Here is a 19,618-nt window from a genome sequence, read left to right as displayed (position 1 = left end):
GCCTGATTATTTTAAGCTCTTAGAAAAGCAGAATGAAACATTTATGCTTGCTACACATAACTCTCAAAGAGAGAGGCACACACACAGGAATGACTCCAGAAATGTCCACCTTTTCTCTTACCAGCCTTTGTCTCAAATCGAGAGCATCACTGACCTTTGCAAGGGGTATCTATGTTTCCTTACAGGTGATAAAGTACAAGCTCTGTCGACGCTCAGAGAAGAAACACAAGCACAGCAACAACGACCAGGGAGCTGTTCTGAGCCTGGACGATGTGAAATGTCACGTCAGTAACTTTCACTAAGCATTTGCAGCTCTCGGAAGAAGGCAGCCATATTGGTTCATGTCTAAACATCTCGATTAAGAATTTCATATGCATGAAGCCAGGTTGTTTTTGTAAAAGAAAATGTGTTCTAAATGAACGTACCTGGTGAGGTTCATGAATGTGTGTGTGGGGATATTCCTAGTTTTACCTTGCACACAGCAGGATACAAGACAACCAATCCAATGATCCACATGCATCCCTTAGATTTCATTGGCTAATGTAAATTGCTTTGCAACAGAACAATGGAATACCAAATCAAAGATCCAAATATAGAAAAGTATTATCTCCAAAACTGAAGTTGATATTTTTTTCTGAGCAACAGTATGGTTAAAATGGATATCAATGGAGTTTGTGGTGTTGTGTATCAGCTTGAGAAACATGTCTTCACCCCATCAATTTCCATCAAGTTGTCTCATCTATATTTTTTGAAAAATCGGAATCTTAAAATCTTAGTGTCTAATTTAAAAGGGTGCTTTCTAAAAATGATTAAAGCATATCTACAAAAGGATACACTTTTAAATGTTAAATGCATGACTATGTTGTCCCTTAACTCTGCTTTTCTCACTGGGTGTCTTTCATGAGTTTACAGAGTAGGTAGCATAAACATAACCACATGTAACATATGGATTTTCCTTAAAATATGTATCAAAAGTCCAAATGCACTCATGACTACTGGTTTCAATGACATTTTCGGCCAACTTACAAACAAATACTTTATGAAATTATTGTTACAAATCAAAGTGTAAGGTTGCTAGCCAACTAGCCTATTCATGGTATCACTACTAGCCTGCTAATGTTAGCCCTACCAGCCTGCTAACGTCATGTTAGCACTGAATGAGTCAGACAGTTGCTATCAACACCTAGCTTACTGCTACATGAAAGTAAACCAACGTTTTGAAAATACACAACGCCACCTAACCAGTTATCAAAATAATGGTAGCTATACAGTATGAAGTTATCTTAGCCAGCCAGGTAATGATAGCTATTTAGCACACTAGCTATTAGCCCAGCCAGCCTAGCCAACCACCAAAAACACATCACCACTATAACCGCAGATCAAAAGCAAAGAAAGAGTAGAGACTTACAGATTCATGGCTGGGGCCCATCCGATAGTAACACTTTTAAAAGAGTACAGGCGGAGTTAGCTATCAAAGCAAGGGGGAGCCGGGCGCTTCACCAGGGAGGAAGAGTCAGGAGAATCCAATTACTATATAGTGAGAAAAATCCAAAATTGATAGATTACAGATGTCAGTCAGCTAGTGGGCTAGCACCGAGCCAAGGTGCAAAAAGTTACAAAACTCCTGTAGCCAGAGAACATGCCGAAAAGTTGACAAAACAAAAAGAACAAATGCGGTACTACACAATTAGAGCAAGCAGGTTTGATTTTCTCTTTCTTTTTGAGCCCACAGCAAGAAGGCACCATAACACAGTCACAAAGTCGATGGAGAGCATCATGATGCAGCATGGCCGCACGTGCCCCATCTGTTCATTGTTTACATCACACTTCCTTCTGATTGGTGGACTGTAGCTCACCACCATCAACACTTGGTCTGGAATGTAATTACATGCTAGCATGGCTAATGGCTAACGATAGCCAGCTTGAGCTAGCTACCAAGCTAGCATACAAACTCAGCACAGAGTAGATTATCCATATTATAGTGAGAAATAGTGCATTGTGGGTAGTTTAGAATATATCCGTAAATAAGTTTATAAACATGTAATAACCCAAATATATAACTATGTTTGTACTTATAGGTAACCAGATCGTGATTACAACTAAGTTACTTAAGCAATAAGGCCCGAGGAGGTGTGGTATATGGCCAATATACCACGGCTAAGGGCTGTTCTTAACCACGACGCAACGCGGATTGCCTGGACACAGCCATTAGCCGTGGTATATTGGCCATATATCACAACCACCGAGGTGCCTAATTGCTATTATAAATGGGTTACCTACATCATTAGAGCAGTAAAAATACATGTTTTGTCATACCTGTGGTATACGGTCTGATATACCACAGCTGTCAGACGATCAGCATTCAGGGCTTGAACCACCCAGTTTACAATAAGTCTTTGATCACAATGTGTTGTTACATTGGTGAGTAAGAACTCATGCTTCCTACCCTTTAAGTTTAACTTGTCTTTTTGTTTTGTTATTGGCTCATACTCCCACTCTTTTTTTGTCACCAACTATCCATTTCACATTATCCACCCCAGTCTCTCCGTGACAATTCCCATCCACCACCTCCATACTCTGCCAATATGCTACCTTATCACACAGAGCGGAGCAACTCAGAGGACTTCACCTGCTGAGCCAATTAGAACACAAGGTAGTAAGGAAGTGGAGCATTTCAGTTTCATTCAGAAGTAGACAGATGTCAGAGTATAAAGCTTATTTGTACAGAATCTTGATGATGGGTAATGCGTAACACTTCAATAGCACTTAGATCTCCACTGGTGCAAGATTAGTGATAGCCACGTATAGCTTGCTTGATGATAATTACTGCAGCCCACAACGTCAAATATTTAGTCTAAACATGTAACAATTTCAAAATTTTGTATGAGTTACAGTTCATATAAGGAAATCAGTAAATTGAAATAAATTCATTAGGCCCTAATCTACGAATTTCACATGACTGGGCAGGGTAGCAGCCATGGGTGGGCCTGGGAGGGCATAGGCCACCCACTTGGGAGCCAGACCCAGCCAATCAGAATACAGAAATACTCCTCAGTTTCATCAGCTGTCTGGGTGGCTGGTGTCAGATCATCCTGCAGGTGAAGAAGCCGGATGTGGAGGTCCTGGTGTGGTTGCACGTTGTCTGTGGTTGTGAAGCCGGTTGGTCGTACTGCCAAATTCTGTAAAACAACGTTGGAGGCAGCTTATAGTTGAGAAATTAACATTAAATTATCTGGCAACAGCTCTGGGGGACTTTCCTGCACTCAGCATGACAATTGCATGCTCCCTCAAAACTTGAGACGTCTGTGGCATTGTGTTCTGTGAAAAACTGCACATTTTAGTGGCCTTTTATCGTCTGCAGCACAAGGTGCACCTCTGTAATAATCATGCTTGTTTAATCTGCTTCTTGATATGCCACACCGGTCAGGCGGATGGATTATATTGGCAAATAAGAAATGCTCACTAAAAAGAATGTAAACAAATTGTGCACAACATTTTTGTGCTTATGGAACATTTCTCTGATTTTTTATTTCAGCTCATGAAACATGGGACCAACACTTTACATGTTGCGTTATAGTTTTGTTCAGTACAAAATACAATTGTTCTTGTATTGTCTTCTGAGAATGTCATTTTACTTGGGCTACATGTAGATATAGAAGCCAGGACTAAGGGATTTTGGCTTTGGTTGTGTGATAGTGGGAAATGTCCTCTGATCAACTTGCAGATATTGGTTGAATGTGTGATGAGATCTTCAGGGCTCACCACTGGGTTGCATGTATGTCATCATAAACTGTGTGTTATCTGTAAGCAGTATATTGGCATGTTTGTCCATCTGTTACATCTGTTGTCTGTTTATGTGTATGGTTGTGTGTGGGTGGGGGGGTGCATGCTTTTTTTGAGTGTGTCTATTTGTGTTTTGAATGTACGTGTGTGTGTGATACTTCAAAAGTAATACACTTTCTCAAGTTGATGAATAACAGTCATGAAATTGGCCCGTTTTCTAATTGACTCCCTCTGTCCAATTGGTCAAGTTGACACAATTCAATGAAGTTGCATTTTCATTATGTATTATAGTGTAAAAACCAATACATTTTTCAATTGAAAAGTTTGTTCACCATTTTCTAAGAAATAAAAGTCCAAATGGTGCTTTCTTTGTTAATAGTTTTAGAGCTAAACGAATAGACTAGATAGAACTACGATGACAGATGTCAAACCACCTCTTTGACAATGGTAATATTGCCTGATTCCCCAATGTTAAACAATTGGACCACTGTTACTACAATATATTTTATTATGAACCATTGGAGGTAGTTAGGAACACCTACGAATGATGAAGCCAATCTCTTATCACTCATGCCTCATATAACCATGCTAGATGTCTTTCTCATAGGAAAATGGGAGTTATATGATAGTGTGTAACTGTGTAGTGTTATTCTCAAGCACAACAGTATCATCAACATGTAAATTGAATGTAAATAAAATGCTGCAAGTAAGGAATATGGATAATGTTCTGATCGTGATTACAGAGTCTTGCCTATTGTTGTTGATGTAATTAATGTAGCTACAGTATGTGTATGTGATCTTACCTTTGTTTTTCTATTAATACTATGCCTACCAGTTTACATGTTTTCAAATGTTTTATTTATCTCAAAAGCAACAATAAAGTATAATGACATTTCAATTCAGCGGAATCTGGCTGCATTTTTGGCAAGATCTGAAGACAGTCTTTATTATTTTTTACAATGGCCCAAACTCCTTACAACTGCTTCATATCCATGCCAGCTATACCGTTCCTTGTACTACAAAGAAACAGAAAAAGCACGTACAATACTTCCCAGAACTGAATCTTAAAAGGAATTACCATACAAAAATATTTGTTCACAACATGGGGTAAAGGTAAAGGAAGTTTTCAACCAGGGTCTATGTAAACCATGTCTGAATAGGCACTTTCTGTGTAAAAAAAAAACAACTGAAAACTTCCTCTATTTGACCATATTGTCAAATCTAAACTGCTGAATATATTATTATATTGGAATGTCTGTGTTTCCTTGTGACCAGTTCCTCCCCCCACGAAGGTCCCATTTTTGTTGCAACACTTCAAGACTCCCTCCTTCTGCCAGTTAGTGTTGATTACGAGATTATGGTCTGTGAAATGTACAATTGAGACAATGAACAATACCCATCTGAGGACAGCAGAGGAGATTAATGTTGCATGCACAACTTCTGCATGAGACACACTAAACCCATTGAGATTAGTCACAGTATTGGGAGGATAGTTAAAGATGGCTAAAAGACAAACGGGCAGGGTTGTAAAAATGTAATTGAAGGAGAGATGCATCATTGCCTGAGGGAAAGGTGTAACAAAGTAAATATTTTGCCCTCTCCTTTTAAATCTGCTGAGTTGCAGATATGAAATCATTTGAATTGAGATCAGTGGAATGTTGAGTATGCCAGCCCTGCTAAACTCATCTCATCTAATTATTCAAGGTGTATATATCCAAGGTCATCCAAGGTTATGATGCAAGTCTCAGCTTTGATTTAATAGATTCTCATTAAGAATAATGAAGAGCCTTATGTCCCTCACAGTTGTGTTTTTTCCAGATGGTGATGTTTGTACTTCATGAGCAAAAAAAATCATGAAGTGTGACTTAATTTTCTAAGTTTCATCAATTAAAATTGTCCCACATGGAACCGTTGGCCAAGTTACTTTTCAGCCATGGTAGGTAACTTTTCACCCTACTCAACAACGACTGGAGGAATTCGATTAAGCTGAACCGTGGACCACCAGACTATGGCCCGTAACGTGAACGGACAAAAGCTGTGAGGGAAGTTCCCTTCTCAAATCAAACAGTATTCTGCGCCGCTCGGCCACGTTGTCAACAAGGCAGCATCGTTCAGAAACATACAACAACTCTTTTCGATAAAATATATGTTAGAATTAAAGCATGTTTATAACCAGCAATCCCTTTCGCATGAAAAACACAGAATCCTGCTCATTAATCCACGTGCTTGAGCGCTTAACCTACGTCACTTTTGTTTTGAGACCCGGTTCCAAAACGAATGCAATTACTTTTTACCCGGTGTAATCTCCTTTTAACGGGACAAAACGGACCAGATAATCGAATGCCCTCAGTGATAGTACTCGGATGAAAATAGTGGGCGGGACTGTGTCTACCTTAGACTAACCAATGAAATAAGAGCTAGATCTGCCAAGCCCTCTGTACACTGCCTTTACTTACAGTTTAATTCACATGACAGTTTTGTCCGTCGGCAAGGGTCTTTTCAATGGCAACTCCCAAGAAAGTCTGCATTATTGGCTCTGGCAATTGGTAAGAAAATATATTTATACCGAAAGCTTTGTGTGTGGGAGTACTGCAGCTAGCTAACATAGCTTGGCTTGACTGACCGGCTAATTCTAGCCGCATTTTCAAACGGATCACCGAAGGTCGGGGAGGGGGCACTATCTGTGCGTTACGGCTTGGCCAAACTCTACCAACTGTTGATTCATTTTGGTCAATTATCACCCGACGCGTTCATTACACACAGGTTAAAATACCAAAGCCAACTATATATTAATTTGACGACCGGTCGAAACACATGAAACATTCATAGGCATTGTATTTAGCTTTCTATTGCTAACTAATTTGTCCTGGAACTGGAGATAAACATTGGGTTGTTGTGTTACTTGCCAGAAGATATAGACCCTAACATTAAGCTTGTTTACACTGAGCTGCACTGAAGTCAGAACGCACAACACACCATCACAACTTATTGTGACATGATTTTATTCAAAATTCGTGACATGCACATGGGAAAAGTCCACTTTCTTTGTTTGTACATGATTTATCACAATGTATTTCATGTGTACACACTTTTCTTTCTTCATAATTGAGGGCCTTATTACTGACATTTAAAAAAAATATAATAATAATAATTATGACCATGTCCTTTCTGCTTGTATTTTGAATTTATATTTATGTGTGTGTGTGTATTTTCTGTCATTTATGTAATTCAAGGCTCATCTGTAAATGAGACCTTGGCCTCTGTATGAATCCCTGACAAAATAAATAACACTTGTGTACATTACAGGAATTCCAATTTTGTTGTGGTTGACTTTAGCTAGGTGGCTAATGTTAACTAGGCTAGGGGTTAGGGCTAGCTAAGTAGTTAAAGGGTTAGTGGAAGGGTTTGCTAACATGCTAAGTAGTTGCAAAGTAGCTTAAAAGTAGTAGTTAATTAGTGAAAAATGCTAAAGTTATCCATAATGAGATTCAAATACATAACCTTTGGGTTGCTAGACATTAGTGGTATATGCTCACTGACTAGAGTGTGGACCTCATTCATCTTTCAATTACTCACATGGGTTAGTATGCTTGTAAAAATCAATGAGTTGGTGGGACTGCGGTGTCCAAGTTCTATTTTAGCACCTGGCTATGCAGACAGCTGTTGACGTGCGCGAGCAGGGTGGATGAAAAGATTTAATAACATGCATGTGTACATTTTATTTTGCAACACTTGTGCACACAACGCGGCTGGTTTAGTTAGCATGTTAGAGGTGGCAATGAGTATGATGGGTCTAACCTTTAATGCCCAGGAAGCTGTGATTCAAACTCCCATTAGACAGCTATGCCAAAATACATTCCTTACTCACCAAATTGTTTTATTTAACTAGGCAAGTCAGTTAAGATTGGATTAACAGGGGCAGAACAACAGATTTTTACCTTGTCAGCATGGGGATTCGATCTAGCAACCTTTCGGTTACTGGCCCAACACTCTAACCACTAGGCTACCTGCCGTTGAGCAGCTATCTTCATTTACTCCAGCTAAGGCCGATATGTACTTCCCAAAAAAGTATAAATTAATCTACAAGCAACTGAGAAAAAAGAGGTTGTTTTTATATTGGGTATTCATTCTGGTTTTCTCTCGTCAATAGCTATTGAACAAACATGCCATGCCATGAAAATGTTATATTCTGATTCAGGGGAGGATGGAGAACAATCAGCACCTTTTTCGTGTGAATTATTATAAAACTATTTTAAAGATTGAAATCTGAATAAAAAATCCGCACAAGGTTGATTGTTCTCCATCCTCCCCGGATTCAGAATATCCCATTTTTCATTGTCATGGCATGCTTGGTGAATGCAATCGACGAGAGAGAACCGACTATTCAATATGAAACAAATTTTACCTCTGTGCTGAACCAAGCCATACCTACCTTCTCTCTAGTCAGGTAAATAATACTTTCCTGTTAATATTTTGCCTCAAATTTCGAGCAGCTGACAAACAAACCGCACAGACAACCGGTAGAGTAAGTTTACATATTGTGTTCCACATTCTGAATTGTAAGAAACATTTACACTAGTTTGGAGGTATTAGTTTCAGAATGTATATACCAGTTAATTGTCTATTACAGCCTGATTTACCAGACTTGGGAGTTTTCTTTAAAACTGCAACATTTTCTGTCAGCCTCATGACAAAATGTGTTGAAATGCAGGAAGTGAGCCGTTTTCCCCAAAAATATAGATTTGAGTAGGGGTGGGGAGCTGGAAATAATTATATTTGACCCTAGTGCCCCAAATCAGTTAGTTCAGCCCTGTTACCCACCTGTCATGCCAATTTTAAATGTGAAGCTGCCTTCGGCTTGAAATGACATGCACAGTTTCAGGTGGAGTTTGCAACATTTAATCTTTCATGCATCACCACAGGTATGAGATGAGTAGTGCTGTTGCATTATGTAATGTTAGCCATAATTGGCCACTGCATGCAAACAAACTTCAGCTGGGTGACCATCAATCCAATTGCCCTTAACCATAAAATAGAGCAACTACCATTTGCCTATTTAATAGGATAATTAAGGGTCAATCTGGCAAATTGTACATTTGCAATAAGATTAAGTTGTTTTGGGCTCCTTTCCGTCAAGAATTTTTAGCACTTGCATTCTTCAGTCTAGGGTGCAATTGTTCTTGTAGAAAACCACAAATTAATCTACAAGCATATCATAATTTACATTGCAATTTCTCTACTACACAGGGGCTCTGCCATTGCCAAGATAGTAGGTACCAATGTTGCTCACAACTCCAAGTTTGACAACACTGTGACCATGTGGGTGTTTGAGGAGATGGTGGACGGTCGCAAACTGACAGAGATCATCAACACAGACCATGAGAACGTCAAGTACCTGCCTGGACACAAGCTACCCCCTAATGTGGTGAGGAGCACATCGCATGCTGCTATGTATTGTAATCCTGCTCAGGAATGTGATTTAAAAAAAATACAAATTCTATAATCCATTATTCACATAATTGAAATTGACCTACCCCTAAACCAATACCCTTCTTGCCTGTTTAATTGTTACCCTCATCACATCTTTGCCTAATGCTATGTGACACTTTGAGTAATAGGCTGCTGTGGGGAATGCTGTCAGCTGCCTTCTGCTGGACTATATGTGTAAAGGTTCAGCCCTGGCTCAGTTATGTGTTGCAGCTGTCCTTGCAGCACTCACTACAATCCACAGTACACCCCATAGCAATTTCCGAGGAGAGATCTCCACGGATTAGAATGAAACTGAGAATGCTGCTCCGCGTTCAACACCATAGTGCCCTCAAAGCTCATCACTAAGCTAAGAACCCTGGGACTTAACAACTCCCTTTGCAACTGGATCCTGGACTTCCTGACGGGCCACCCCCAGGTGGTAAGGGTAGGCAACCACATGAATGCCACGCTGATCCTCAACACTGGGGCCCCTCAGGGGTGTGTACTTAGTCCCCTCCTGTAGTCCCTGTTCACCCATGACTGCGTGGCCAAACACGACTCCAACGACATCATTAAGCCTGATCTCCGACAACAATGAGACAGCCTATAGGAAGGAGGTTAGAGACCTGGCAGTGTGGTGCCAGGACAACAACCTCTACTTCAATATGAGCAAGAGAAAGGAGCTGATCGTGGACTACAGGAAAAGGTGGACCGAACAGGCCCCCATTAACATCAACAGAGCTGTAGTGGAGCTGGTCGAGAGTTTCAAGTTCCTTGGTGTCCACATCACTAACAAACTATCATGGTCCAAACACACCAAAACACTCATGAAGAGGGCACAACATCACATTTTCCCCCTCAGGAGACTGAAAAGATTTGACATGGGTCCCCAGATCCTCAAAGTTCTACAGCTGCGCTATCGAGAGCATCCTGACCGGTTGCATCAACCGCCTGGTATGGCAACTGCTTTGCATCTTGACCGTAAGGCGCTACAGAGGGAAGTGCGTGCGGCCCAGTACATCACTGGGGCCAAGCTTCCTGCCATCCAGAACCAATATAATAGGTGATGTCAGACCAAGCCCAAAAATTGTTAGAAACTCCTGTCACCCAAGTCATAGACTGTTTTCTCTGCTACCGTGTGGTACCGGAGCGCCAAGTCTAGGACCAAAAGGCTCCTTAATAGCTTCTACCCCCAAGCCATAACAATTAATCAAATGGCCACTGTACTATTTCCATTGACCCCAAATGGAGGGGGGCCCCTCCATTTGTTTTGTACACTGCTGCTACTCGTTGTTTATCTATGCATAGTCACTTCACACCTACCTACATGTACAAATGACCTTCACTAACCTGTACCCCGGCACATTTACTCGGTATCGATACCTCCTGTATATAGCCTTGTTATTGTGTTACTTTTTATATTTTTAACTTTAGTTTATTTGGTATATATTTTCTTAACTCTTGAACTGCACTGTTGGTTAAGGGCTTGTAAGTAAGCATTTCACGGTAAGGTCTACACTTGTTGTATTCAGCACATGTGACAAATAGTTTTGATTTGAACCCCTGCCCCCTGGCTTGCGCTCAACAGATTTGGTAGGATGAGTCATGCTGATTTAGCACAGATCAAGCAGTCACTTACATTATGTTACACAATTCTAAAATAACAGTTTTTAATGAGATTTTTGATACCTTTGATGTACTGTAGCTTTTTGGACTGTGGCACCCACTATTTAGAATCAATAACATGTTAATTTGACAATGTACAACCTAACAAAGATCCTTGCAGGATCGAAATGTTGTTTGTGAATAAAGGTGCATGATGGAGCGTATGAGTGTGCAAGCTCTTTCTTTTCTATTTACAATGTGTAAGGACTACATGAGACAAGCAGACCAAGACCAGTGCCCCTAACTATCCCCTCCTGTTTCTCCTCCAGTTGGCAGTTCCTGAGCTGGTGGAGGCTGCCAAGGAAGCAGACATCCTAGTGTTTGTGATCCCCCACCAGTTCATTGGCAGAGTGTGTGACACCATGAAGGGGAAGATAAAGATTAATGCACTAGGAATGTCACTCATCAAGGTTTGGCTAACAGCCATGCTCTCTTCAGCAGACCTATAACAGTAGCCCAGTAGGTAGGGCATGGCATCGTAGAGTTGATTCCCGGGACCACCCATATTCACTGGTCTACACACAATACCCCATAATGTCAAAGTGGAATTACGTTCTGGAGTACAATTGTGCTTAACAAGTCACATAAGTTTAAATAATAGTGTTGCTTTTTGAATGACTACCTCATCTTTGTACCCTACACATACAATTATCTGGAAGGTCCCACAAACACAGAATTACAAACACAGATTAAACCACAGGTTTTCCAATGCCTCGCAAAGAAGGGCACCTATTGGTAGATGGGTAAAAACAATTATAATAATATTATTAAGCAGACGTTGAGCATGGCGAAGTTATGAATTACACATTGGGTGGTGTATCGAAACACCCATTCACTACAAAGACACAGACATCCTTCCGAACTCTGCCAGAGTTTTGCAAGATAAAAAAGAAACGGAATGGTGCTAAGCACAGGCAAAATCCTAGAGGTAAACCTGGTTCAGTCTATTTTCCATCAGACACTCGGGAATTAATTTACCTATCAGCAGAACAATAACCTTAAATACAAGGCCACATCTACCAAGAAGACAGTGAATGTTCCTGAGTGATTGAGTTAGTTTTGGCCTAAATTTACTTAATTTATGGCAAGACCTAAAAATGGTTCTCTAGCAATGATCAACAACCAATTTGAGAGCTTGAAGAATTTTGAAATTAATAATTGGAAAATGTTGAACAATCCAGGTGTGGAAAACTTCAACTTACCCAGAAATATTCACAGCTGTAATTGCTGCCAAATATTCTTCAGAGTATTGACTTGAGATTTCATTTTCAATTAATTTGCCAAAATTTCTAAAAACATGTTTTCATTTTGGTATTATGGGTTATTGTGTGTAGAACACATTTTTTTTCAATTCAGGGTGTAATACAACAAAATATGGAATGGGTCAAGGGGTATGAGTACATTCTGAAGACACTGTATATTGTTATGTACAGTGGGGCAAAAAAGTATTTAGTCAGCCACCAATTGTGCAAGTTCTCCCATTTAAAAAGATGAGAGGCCTGTAAATTTTATCATATGTACACTTCAACTATGACAGACAAAATGAGAAAAAAAATCCAGAAAATCACATTGTAGGATTTTTAATGAATTTATTTGCAAATTATGGTGGAAAATAAGTATTTGGTCACCTACAAACAAGCAAGATTTCTGGCTCTCACAGACCTGTAACTTCTTCTTTAAGAGGCTCCTCTGTCCTCCACTCGTTACCTGTATTAATGGCACCTGTTTGAACTTGTTATCAGTATAAAAGACACCTGTCCACAACCTCAAACAGTCACACTCCAAACTCCACTATGACCAAGAGCTGTCAAAGGACACCAGAAACAACATTGTAGACCTGCACCAGGCTGGGAAGACTGAATCTGCAATAGGTAAGCAGCTTGGTTTGAAGAAATCAACTGTGGGAGCAATTATTAGGAAATGGAAGACATACAAGACCACTGATAATCTTCCTCGATCTGGGGCTCCACACAAGATCTCACCCCGTGGGGTCAAAATGATCACAAGAACGGTGAGCAAACATCCCAGAACCACATGGGGACCTAGTGACTGACCTGCAGAGAGCTGGGACCAAAGTAACAAAGCCTACCATCAGTAACACACTACGCCGCCAGTGACTCAAATCCTGCAGTGCCAGACGTGTCCCCCTGCTTAAGCCAGTACATGTCCAGGCCCGTCTGAAGTTTGCTAGAGAGCATTTGGATGATCCAGAAGGAGATTGGGAGAATGTCATATGGTCAGATGAAACCAAAATATAACTTTTTGGTAAAAACTCAACTCGTCGTGTTTGGAGGACAAAGAATACTGAGTTGCATCCAAAGAACACCATACCTAATGTGAAGCATGGGGGTGGAAACATGCGTTGGGGCTGTTTTTCTGCAAAGGGACCAGGACGACTGATCCGTGTAAAGGAAATAATTAATGGGGCCATGTATCGTGAGATTTTGAGTGAAAACCTCCTTCCATCAGCAAGGGCATTGAAGATGAAACGTGGCTCGGTCTTTCAGCATGACAATGATCCCAAACACACCGCCCGCGCAATGAAGGAGTGTCTTCGTAAGAAGCATTTCAAGGTCCTGGAGTGACCTAGCCAGTCTCCAGATCTCAACCCCATAGAAAATCTTTGGAGGGAGTTGAAAGTCTGTGTTGCCCAGCAACAGCCCCAAAACGTCACTGCTCTAGAGGAGATCTGCATGGAGGAATGGGCCAAAATACCAGCAACAGTGTGTGAAAACCTTGTGAAGACTTACAGAAAATGTTTGACCTCTGTCATTGCCAACAAAGGGTATATAACAAAGTATTGAGATTAACTGCTGTTATTGACCAAATACTTATTTTCCACCATAATTTGCAAATAAATTCATAAAAAATCCTACAATGTGATTTTCTGGATTTTTTTCTCATTTTGTCTGTCATAGTTGAAGTATACCTATGATGAAAATTACAGGCCTCTCATCTTTTTAAGTGGGAGAACTTGCACAATTGGTGGCTCACTAAATACTTTCTTGCCCCACTGTAAGTCATAGCTCCACTGTAATATATAGTGGGGTCTGAAATTATTGACACCCTTTGGCCTGATAAAGATGAGCAATAATGAAAGTATAAAATTATAAATTCAATTGCTGAGCTATATTGTCTGCCCAAAATAAGTAGGAAATTATATTTTATACTAATACAATTTCAGAGAAAGAGATTTGGTTTAACAAGTAATACTTTTTTCCCCTCAAAGGTAGGGGTCAAAATGATTGTCACCTCTAAAGATTCTTATTGAATAAAGTAGTCGAGTTTAGTATTTTGTCCCATATTCCTAGCACGTACAAACTTGTTAAATGTATTTGCAGTTTTATTATTGATTTTTATGTGCCCAATATAAATTAATGGTATATAATTTGTCATTTGGAATCACTTTTATTATAAATAAGAATAGAATATGTTTCTAAACACTTCTACATTAGTATTGATCCTACCATGATTACGGAATGAATTGTGAATAATGAGTGAGAAAGTTACAAAACGGTCAATGGGTGCTAACCTCTGTTATTGGTAATGATCAACAAAAAATACTTGTTTAACAAAATCTCTTTCTCTGAGCAATTGTATCAGTATAAAATCTTTTAAATTCAAACATTTTTCAGCATAAAATATAGCTCAGTATTTTCAATGATTTATTTTTTACAGTCATTATTGCTCACCATTATCAACGGTGTCAATAATTTCAGACCCCGCTGTAGGTCTTTTGTGTGCACTCATGCTACGTGTTCTACTCCAGGGTGTGGATGAGGGCCCTGACGGACTGAAGCTCATCTCTGATGTGATCCAGGAGAAGTTGGGCATCGCCATGAGTGTGTTGATGGGGGCCAATATCGCCAACGAGGTCGCCGATGAGAAGTTCTGTGAGACCACTATCGGTTAGATTCCACATTGTAACGGGCTTGGGTTATCATTGTCTTACATACTTCTGAATGGTGTGCTGTCCAGTGTTTTTCTTTTTCTTCCCCTTTCTGAACATTTGGTTTGGGTAAATATATACAGTGCAAACTTAAAAGTAAGGTATTCATTTCATTCTATTTTGTCAATATGTGTGGAGACATTTAATAAAGGTATTCACTCTCAACATATTTCCAACCTTCAAACAGTGGTGAATGGAAAGAGACCTCTGTTACACAAAACACCCAAAAGTGTAGATTGCCATTAGGCCAGAATGTATGCGTCCACTGCAGTTCGCGTGTGACTCTGCCTTTTCATAAGGCCAGTGTTCTCGTTGAACCACATTGCATTTTAGAGTGTAGGCTATACCACCCGTTTTCAAGTCCATTCACTCGTTTTATGACTCTGACCTGTGGTACTCATAAAGTGGTGTACTAGCCAATTTTGAGGGCCATTAGTGCATTTTCTTTTTGTGCATGTGACCTTACCATGAAAACCCTGTGCCCTAAGCCTGTAACTAGAGCCTGGTAATTAGGCCTTTAATTAGGGCCTGTACCTTGAGTTTTCCTCGTTATGTCACATGGTAAGTGCTAGAGTTTTTCAATAAATATTTGAAAGATAAATATATGTTAGGATTGAAAAGGGTTAAATATTTCTCTCTCCAAATCTCCCTCTCCCAAGGATGTAAGGATAAAGAACATGGGGCTTTGCTGAAGGAACTCATGCAGACCAGTAACTTCCGGGTCACTGTAGTGGAGGAGTCCGATGTGGTTGAAATCTGTGGCGCACTGAAGGTGAACACTCAACCATTAAGGATGTGTTTACATAAGCGGACCAATTCTGATTCCTTTTCCATTTATTGATCTTTTGACCAATCAGAACAGCTGTTAACGCAGCCTTATAGATTCTCCCTGGCCTCTCCTTACTTAATGTCTAATCATGTTGTCTCGACGTCTGAATCTCACAACTTTCCTCATTTCCAATTGTATACTTTCTACATGCCCTTCATCTACTTCTTAGATGAAGGGCAAGACTCGAGAAAAGTCTGCTTGTAAGAAAAAAGGCTGTCCTTATGTGTTGAAGCCATTAACCCCTGCCCTCCTCTCTGTGGCTGTCAGAACATTGTGGCAGTGGGGGCGGGCTTCTGTGATGGCCTGGGCTTCGGGGACAACACCAAGGCCGCTGTAATCCGACTGGGGCTGATGGAGATGATCGCCTTCGCGCGCATCTTCTGCACCGCAGGGCCCGTCTCCTCAGCAACCTTCCTGGAGAGTTGTGGCGTCGCCGACCTCATTACGACCTGCTATGGCGGCCGCAACCGTAAAGTGGCCGAAGCCTTTGCCAAGACGGGGAAGGTGAGACGGTGACTTAATTGGCTTTTAGATAAAGACAGGGCCAACATAAAAATGGAAAAATGGTTTGAATTATAGCCTTTAGGATTGGAACAGGGTAAATACAGAAGATGAGAGCTTTTAAAGGGATTTTTTTATGTTGTCAGATGACCTCATTGATACTGTTTGTATGTCTCTGCATCCAGTATGAAGGAAGTTGGAGGTAGTTTCGTTAGCCAACGCAGAGAACTGAAATGGTATTCATTATTTCATCTGATAAAGAGCATAATTGCCAAAAATATCACACTATCCCTTTAATTATAAGCTTTGAAAATAAAAAGGGGTCCAGAGAGTGAATTTTAGTTAAATGTATTTTTGGGGTGAGAGCGGCCTTGACTTCAACAGCCATGTTTTTATTCTGCTCAGTCAATTGAAGAGCTGGAGAAAGAGATTCTGAATGGACAAAAGCTCCAGGGACCAGCAACAGCAGCTGAAGTCCATGTCATCCTAAAGAACAAAAATCTGCTTGACAAGTAAGTTGGCACAGAAATCAAACAGCTCTTTCACCCATCGAAGAAACTGATGTTACTTTGCATGTGGGGATTCCCTTACAAATAACCTCTGGCTCTGTTGAGTGAATCACCTCAGTTAAATGCAAATAAAAGGATACATCTGAAATAGCAAAAACAATGCAGTTATTCTTAAAAGCCAAAGATATTGACTGTGACAACTCAACAATCCCTCTCTCGTCCCAGGTTCCCACTGTTCAACGCTGTGTACCAGATCTGCTACCAGGGCCATCCGGTCACAGAGTTTATCAAGTGTTTGCAGAACCACCCGGAGCACATGTAGGCTAACAGACTGGCCAAGCGACTGGAGAAGCAGGATCAACGCCACTTTCACTTTGTACCTGTTAGAAAATAGATGGGAAAATACGCACACTTGCATAGTCCACAGCTCCGATGCAGCAAGCAGACTCCCAACGGACGACGTGAAGTAAGGTTAGCTTGCATTGGACTTGTGGTGTATGCTGCAGCTATTCTACTGTGTACTGTCTTTCGGGTTTTGTACGTACCTCTTGGTTTTCCTGCTCTTGGTTTTCTACAGGAGTATGATGACCCAGCATGTATTTGTTGGCGCCGAATCAGATGCCAATCTGTCCTCAGCTGTTGTTGGCACGTCCATTGTGATACCTCACTTCGTTATCGTTTGTCTTATTCATGTTAATTGTGGTTAGGTTTTGTGGCAGATGCTAGGCTTTTTGTGTCCTTTTTTCACTTGTCTTATGTAATTCTGGTTCTCTCTGCATCCTTTGGCGTTTGATTCTTGACTTGTATTGGTTGTTAGGCTTGTTGCTCGATTCAATCCATGTTGCGGAAGTTCAGCTCTATAGAACGATTAGAATTTAAAGGCAATGTTCCTGCATTCACGGAGACTACGTATGTCTGCTCAATCAGAAATTACCTTTACATTTCAATCGCGCTATAGTGCTCAACTTCTGCAATACGGATTGAATCGAGCCCTAGATTTACATAGCAACGGTTAAAAGAAAATGCAAGGGCCTTTCAATGCCACATTGCTGAAAATTCTTGGCTGTTGTGCTTTGTGAAACAAAATACCTTTTAATATTTGTAACCATGACGCTGCCTTTGAATTGCACTAACATGTGGCTTATGTTTGAAAAGGATGTATTTATAAAAAAAAGAGATTTGCCTTTTGAAATAAATGTTTTATTCCAGTGCCGTCAAATGGCTGCCCTTTTCATTTGGCTGCTTGTTCACAGCTCTAGAGGGCAGTTCTATTTCAGTGATGTCAACTGGAATCTCAGCACTGTAGCTCGTGGTCAGAATAAATAGTTGCTATTTACATGGACAAGCACATGTCAGAGCCAGGGAACGGAGAATCGAAGAAAAATGAAAACTCTTCAGGTTAACAGCCAAGGCACTGTGAATAAAATGGGTCTACAGTTACTGGCTAGCTCCTGGCTGTGGGCTTTGCTGGAACTCTTTTTTTGAATGAAATCTTTGTACTTAAATATACGACAATTGTAATACACAGCTTTTTCTTTGTTGTTCATATTTATATACAGTGGGGAGAAGAAGTATTTGATAACCTGCAAAATCGGCAGTGTTTCCTACTTACAAAGCATGTAGAGGTCTGTAATTTTTATCATAGGTACACTTCAACTGTGAGAGACGGAATCAAAAATCCAGAAAATCACATTGTATGATTTTTAAGTAATTCATTTGCATTTTTTTGCATGACATAAGTATTTGATCACCTACCAACCAGTAAGAATTCCGGCTCTCACAGACCTGTTCGTTTTTCTTTAAGGATCCCTCCTGTTCTCCACTCATTACCTGTATTAACTGCACCTGGGGATAAAATTCTAGACCTGCACAAGGCTGGGATGGGCTACAGGACAATAGGCAAGCAGCTTGGTGAGAAGGCAACAACTATTGCCGCAATTATTAGAAAATGGAAGAAGTTCAAGATGACGGTCAATCACCCTCGGACTGTGGCTCCATGCAAGATCTCAACTCGTGGGGCATCAATGATCATGAGGAAGGTGAGGGATCAGCCCAGAACTACACGGCAGGACCTGGTCAATGACCTGAAGAGAGCTGGGACCACAGTCTCAAAGAAAATCATTAGTAACACACTACGCCGTCATGGATTAAAATCCTGCAACGCATGCAAGGTCGCCGTGCTCAAGCCAGCGCATGTCCAGGCCCGTCTGAAGTTTGCCAATGACCATCTGGATGATCCAGAGAAGGAATGGGAGAAGGTCATGTGGTCTGATGAGACAAAAATAGAGCTTTCTGGTCTAAACTCCACTCGCTGTTTTTGGAGGAAGAAGAAGGATGAGTACAACCCCAAGAACACCATCCCAACCGTGAAGCATGGAGGTGGAAACATCATTCTTTGGGGATGCTTTTCTGCAAAGGGGACAGGGCGACTGCATCGTATTGAGGGGAGGATGGATGGGGCCATGTATCGCGAGATCTTGGCCAACAACTTCCTTCCCTCAGTAAGAGCATTGAAGATGGGTCGTGGCTGGGTCTTCCAGCATGACAACGACCCGAAACACACAGCCAGGGCAACTGAGTGGCTCCGTAAGAAGCATCTCGAGGTCCTGGAGTGGCCTACCCAGTCTCCAGACCTGAACCCAATAGAAAATCTTTGGAGGGAACTGAAAGTACGTATTGCCCAGCGACAGCCCCGAAACCTGAAGGATCTGGAGAAGATCTGTATGGAGGAGTGGGCCAAAATCCCTGCTGCAGTGTGTGCAAACCTGGTCAAGAACTACAAGAAACGTATGATCTCTGTAATTGCAAACAAAGGTTTCTGTACCAAATATTAAGTTCTGCTTTTCTGATTTATCAAATACTTATGTCATGCAATAAAATGCTAATTAATTACTTAAAAATCATACAATGTGA

General features: G+C 40.7%; 2 protein-coding genes across 2 annotated transcripts in view; both read left to right on the top strand.

Moving 5' to 3' along the window:
* The window catches only part of LOC110532037 (acid-sensing ion channel 1), a 77,237-nt gene extending 72,545 nt beyond the window's left edge, over positions 1–4,692 (top strand). The window contains exon 10 of the mRNA XM_090184272.1: positions 186–4,692. Coding sequence (XP_090040398.1) covers positions 186–302 — 117 coding nt within the window. The 3' untranslated portion in view covers positions 303–4,692. The remainder of the gene's footprint in view (positions 1–185) is intronic.
* Positions 4,693–6,029: 1,337 nt separating this feature from the next.
* Positions 6,030–17,923, top strand: LOC110532036 (glycerol-3-phosphate dehydrogenase [NAD(+)], cytoplasmic). The gene is made up of 8 exons (XM_021615627.3): positions 6,030–6,329; positions 9,031–9,208; positions 11,187–11,327; positions 14,687–14,825; positions 15,526–15,638; positions 15,963–16,199; positions 16,602–16,708; positions 16,931–17,923. The coding sequence occupies exons 1-8, from the start codon at positions 6,286–6,288 to the stop codon at positions 17,025–17,027; spliced, it is 1,056 nt and encodes a 351-aa protein (XP_021471302.2). The 5' UTR covers positions 6,030–6,285; the 3' UTR covers positions 17,028–17,923.
* The last annotated feature ends 1,695 nt before the right edge of the window (positions 17,924–19,618 follow it).

This window comes from Oncorhynchus mykiss, chromosome 9 (assembly GCF_057628025.1).
Source record: "Oncorhynchus mykiss isolate SJ-2025 chromosome 9, ASM5762802v1, whole genome shotgun sequence".
Lineage (NCBI taxonomy): Eukaryota > Metazoa > Chordata > Actinopteri > Salmoniformes > Salmonidae > Oncorhynchus > Oncorhynchus mykiss.
The sequence above is the reverse complement of the archived record's forward strand: the minus strand, read 5'-3'. Positions and strand labels throughout refer to the sequence as shown.

Excerpts from the sequence above, each read along its gene's own strand:
- LOC110532036 (XM_021615627.3), top strand. The coding sequence starts at position 6,286 with ATGGCAACTCCCAAGAAAGTCTGCATTATTGGCTCTGGCAATTG. Across the intron at positions 14,826-15,525 it reads GTTCTGTGAGACCACTATCG|GATGTAAGGATAAAGAACAT; the intron begins GTTAGATTCCAC and ends CCCTCTCCCAAG. Across the intron at positions 16,200-16,601 it reads CCTTTGCCAAGACGGGGAAG|TCAATTGAAGAGCTGGAGAA; the intron begins GTGAGACGGTGA and ends TATTCTGCTCAG.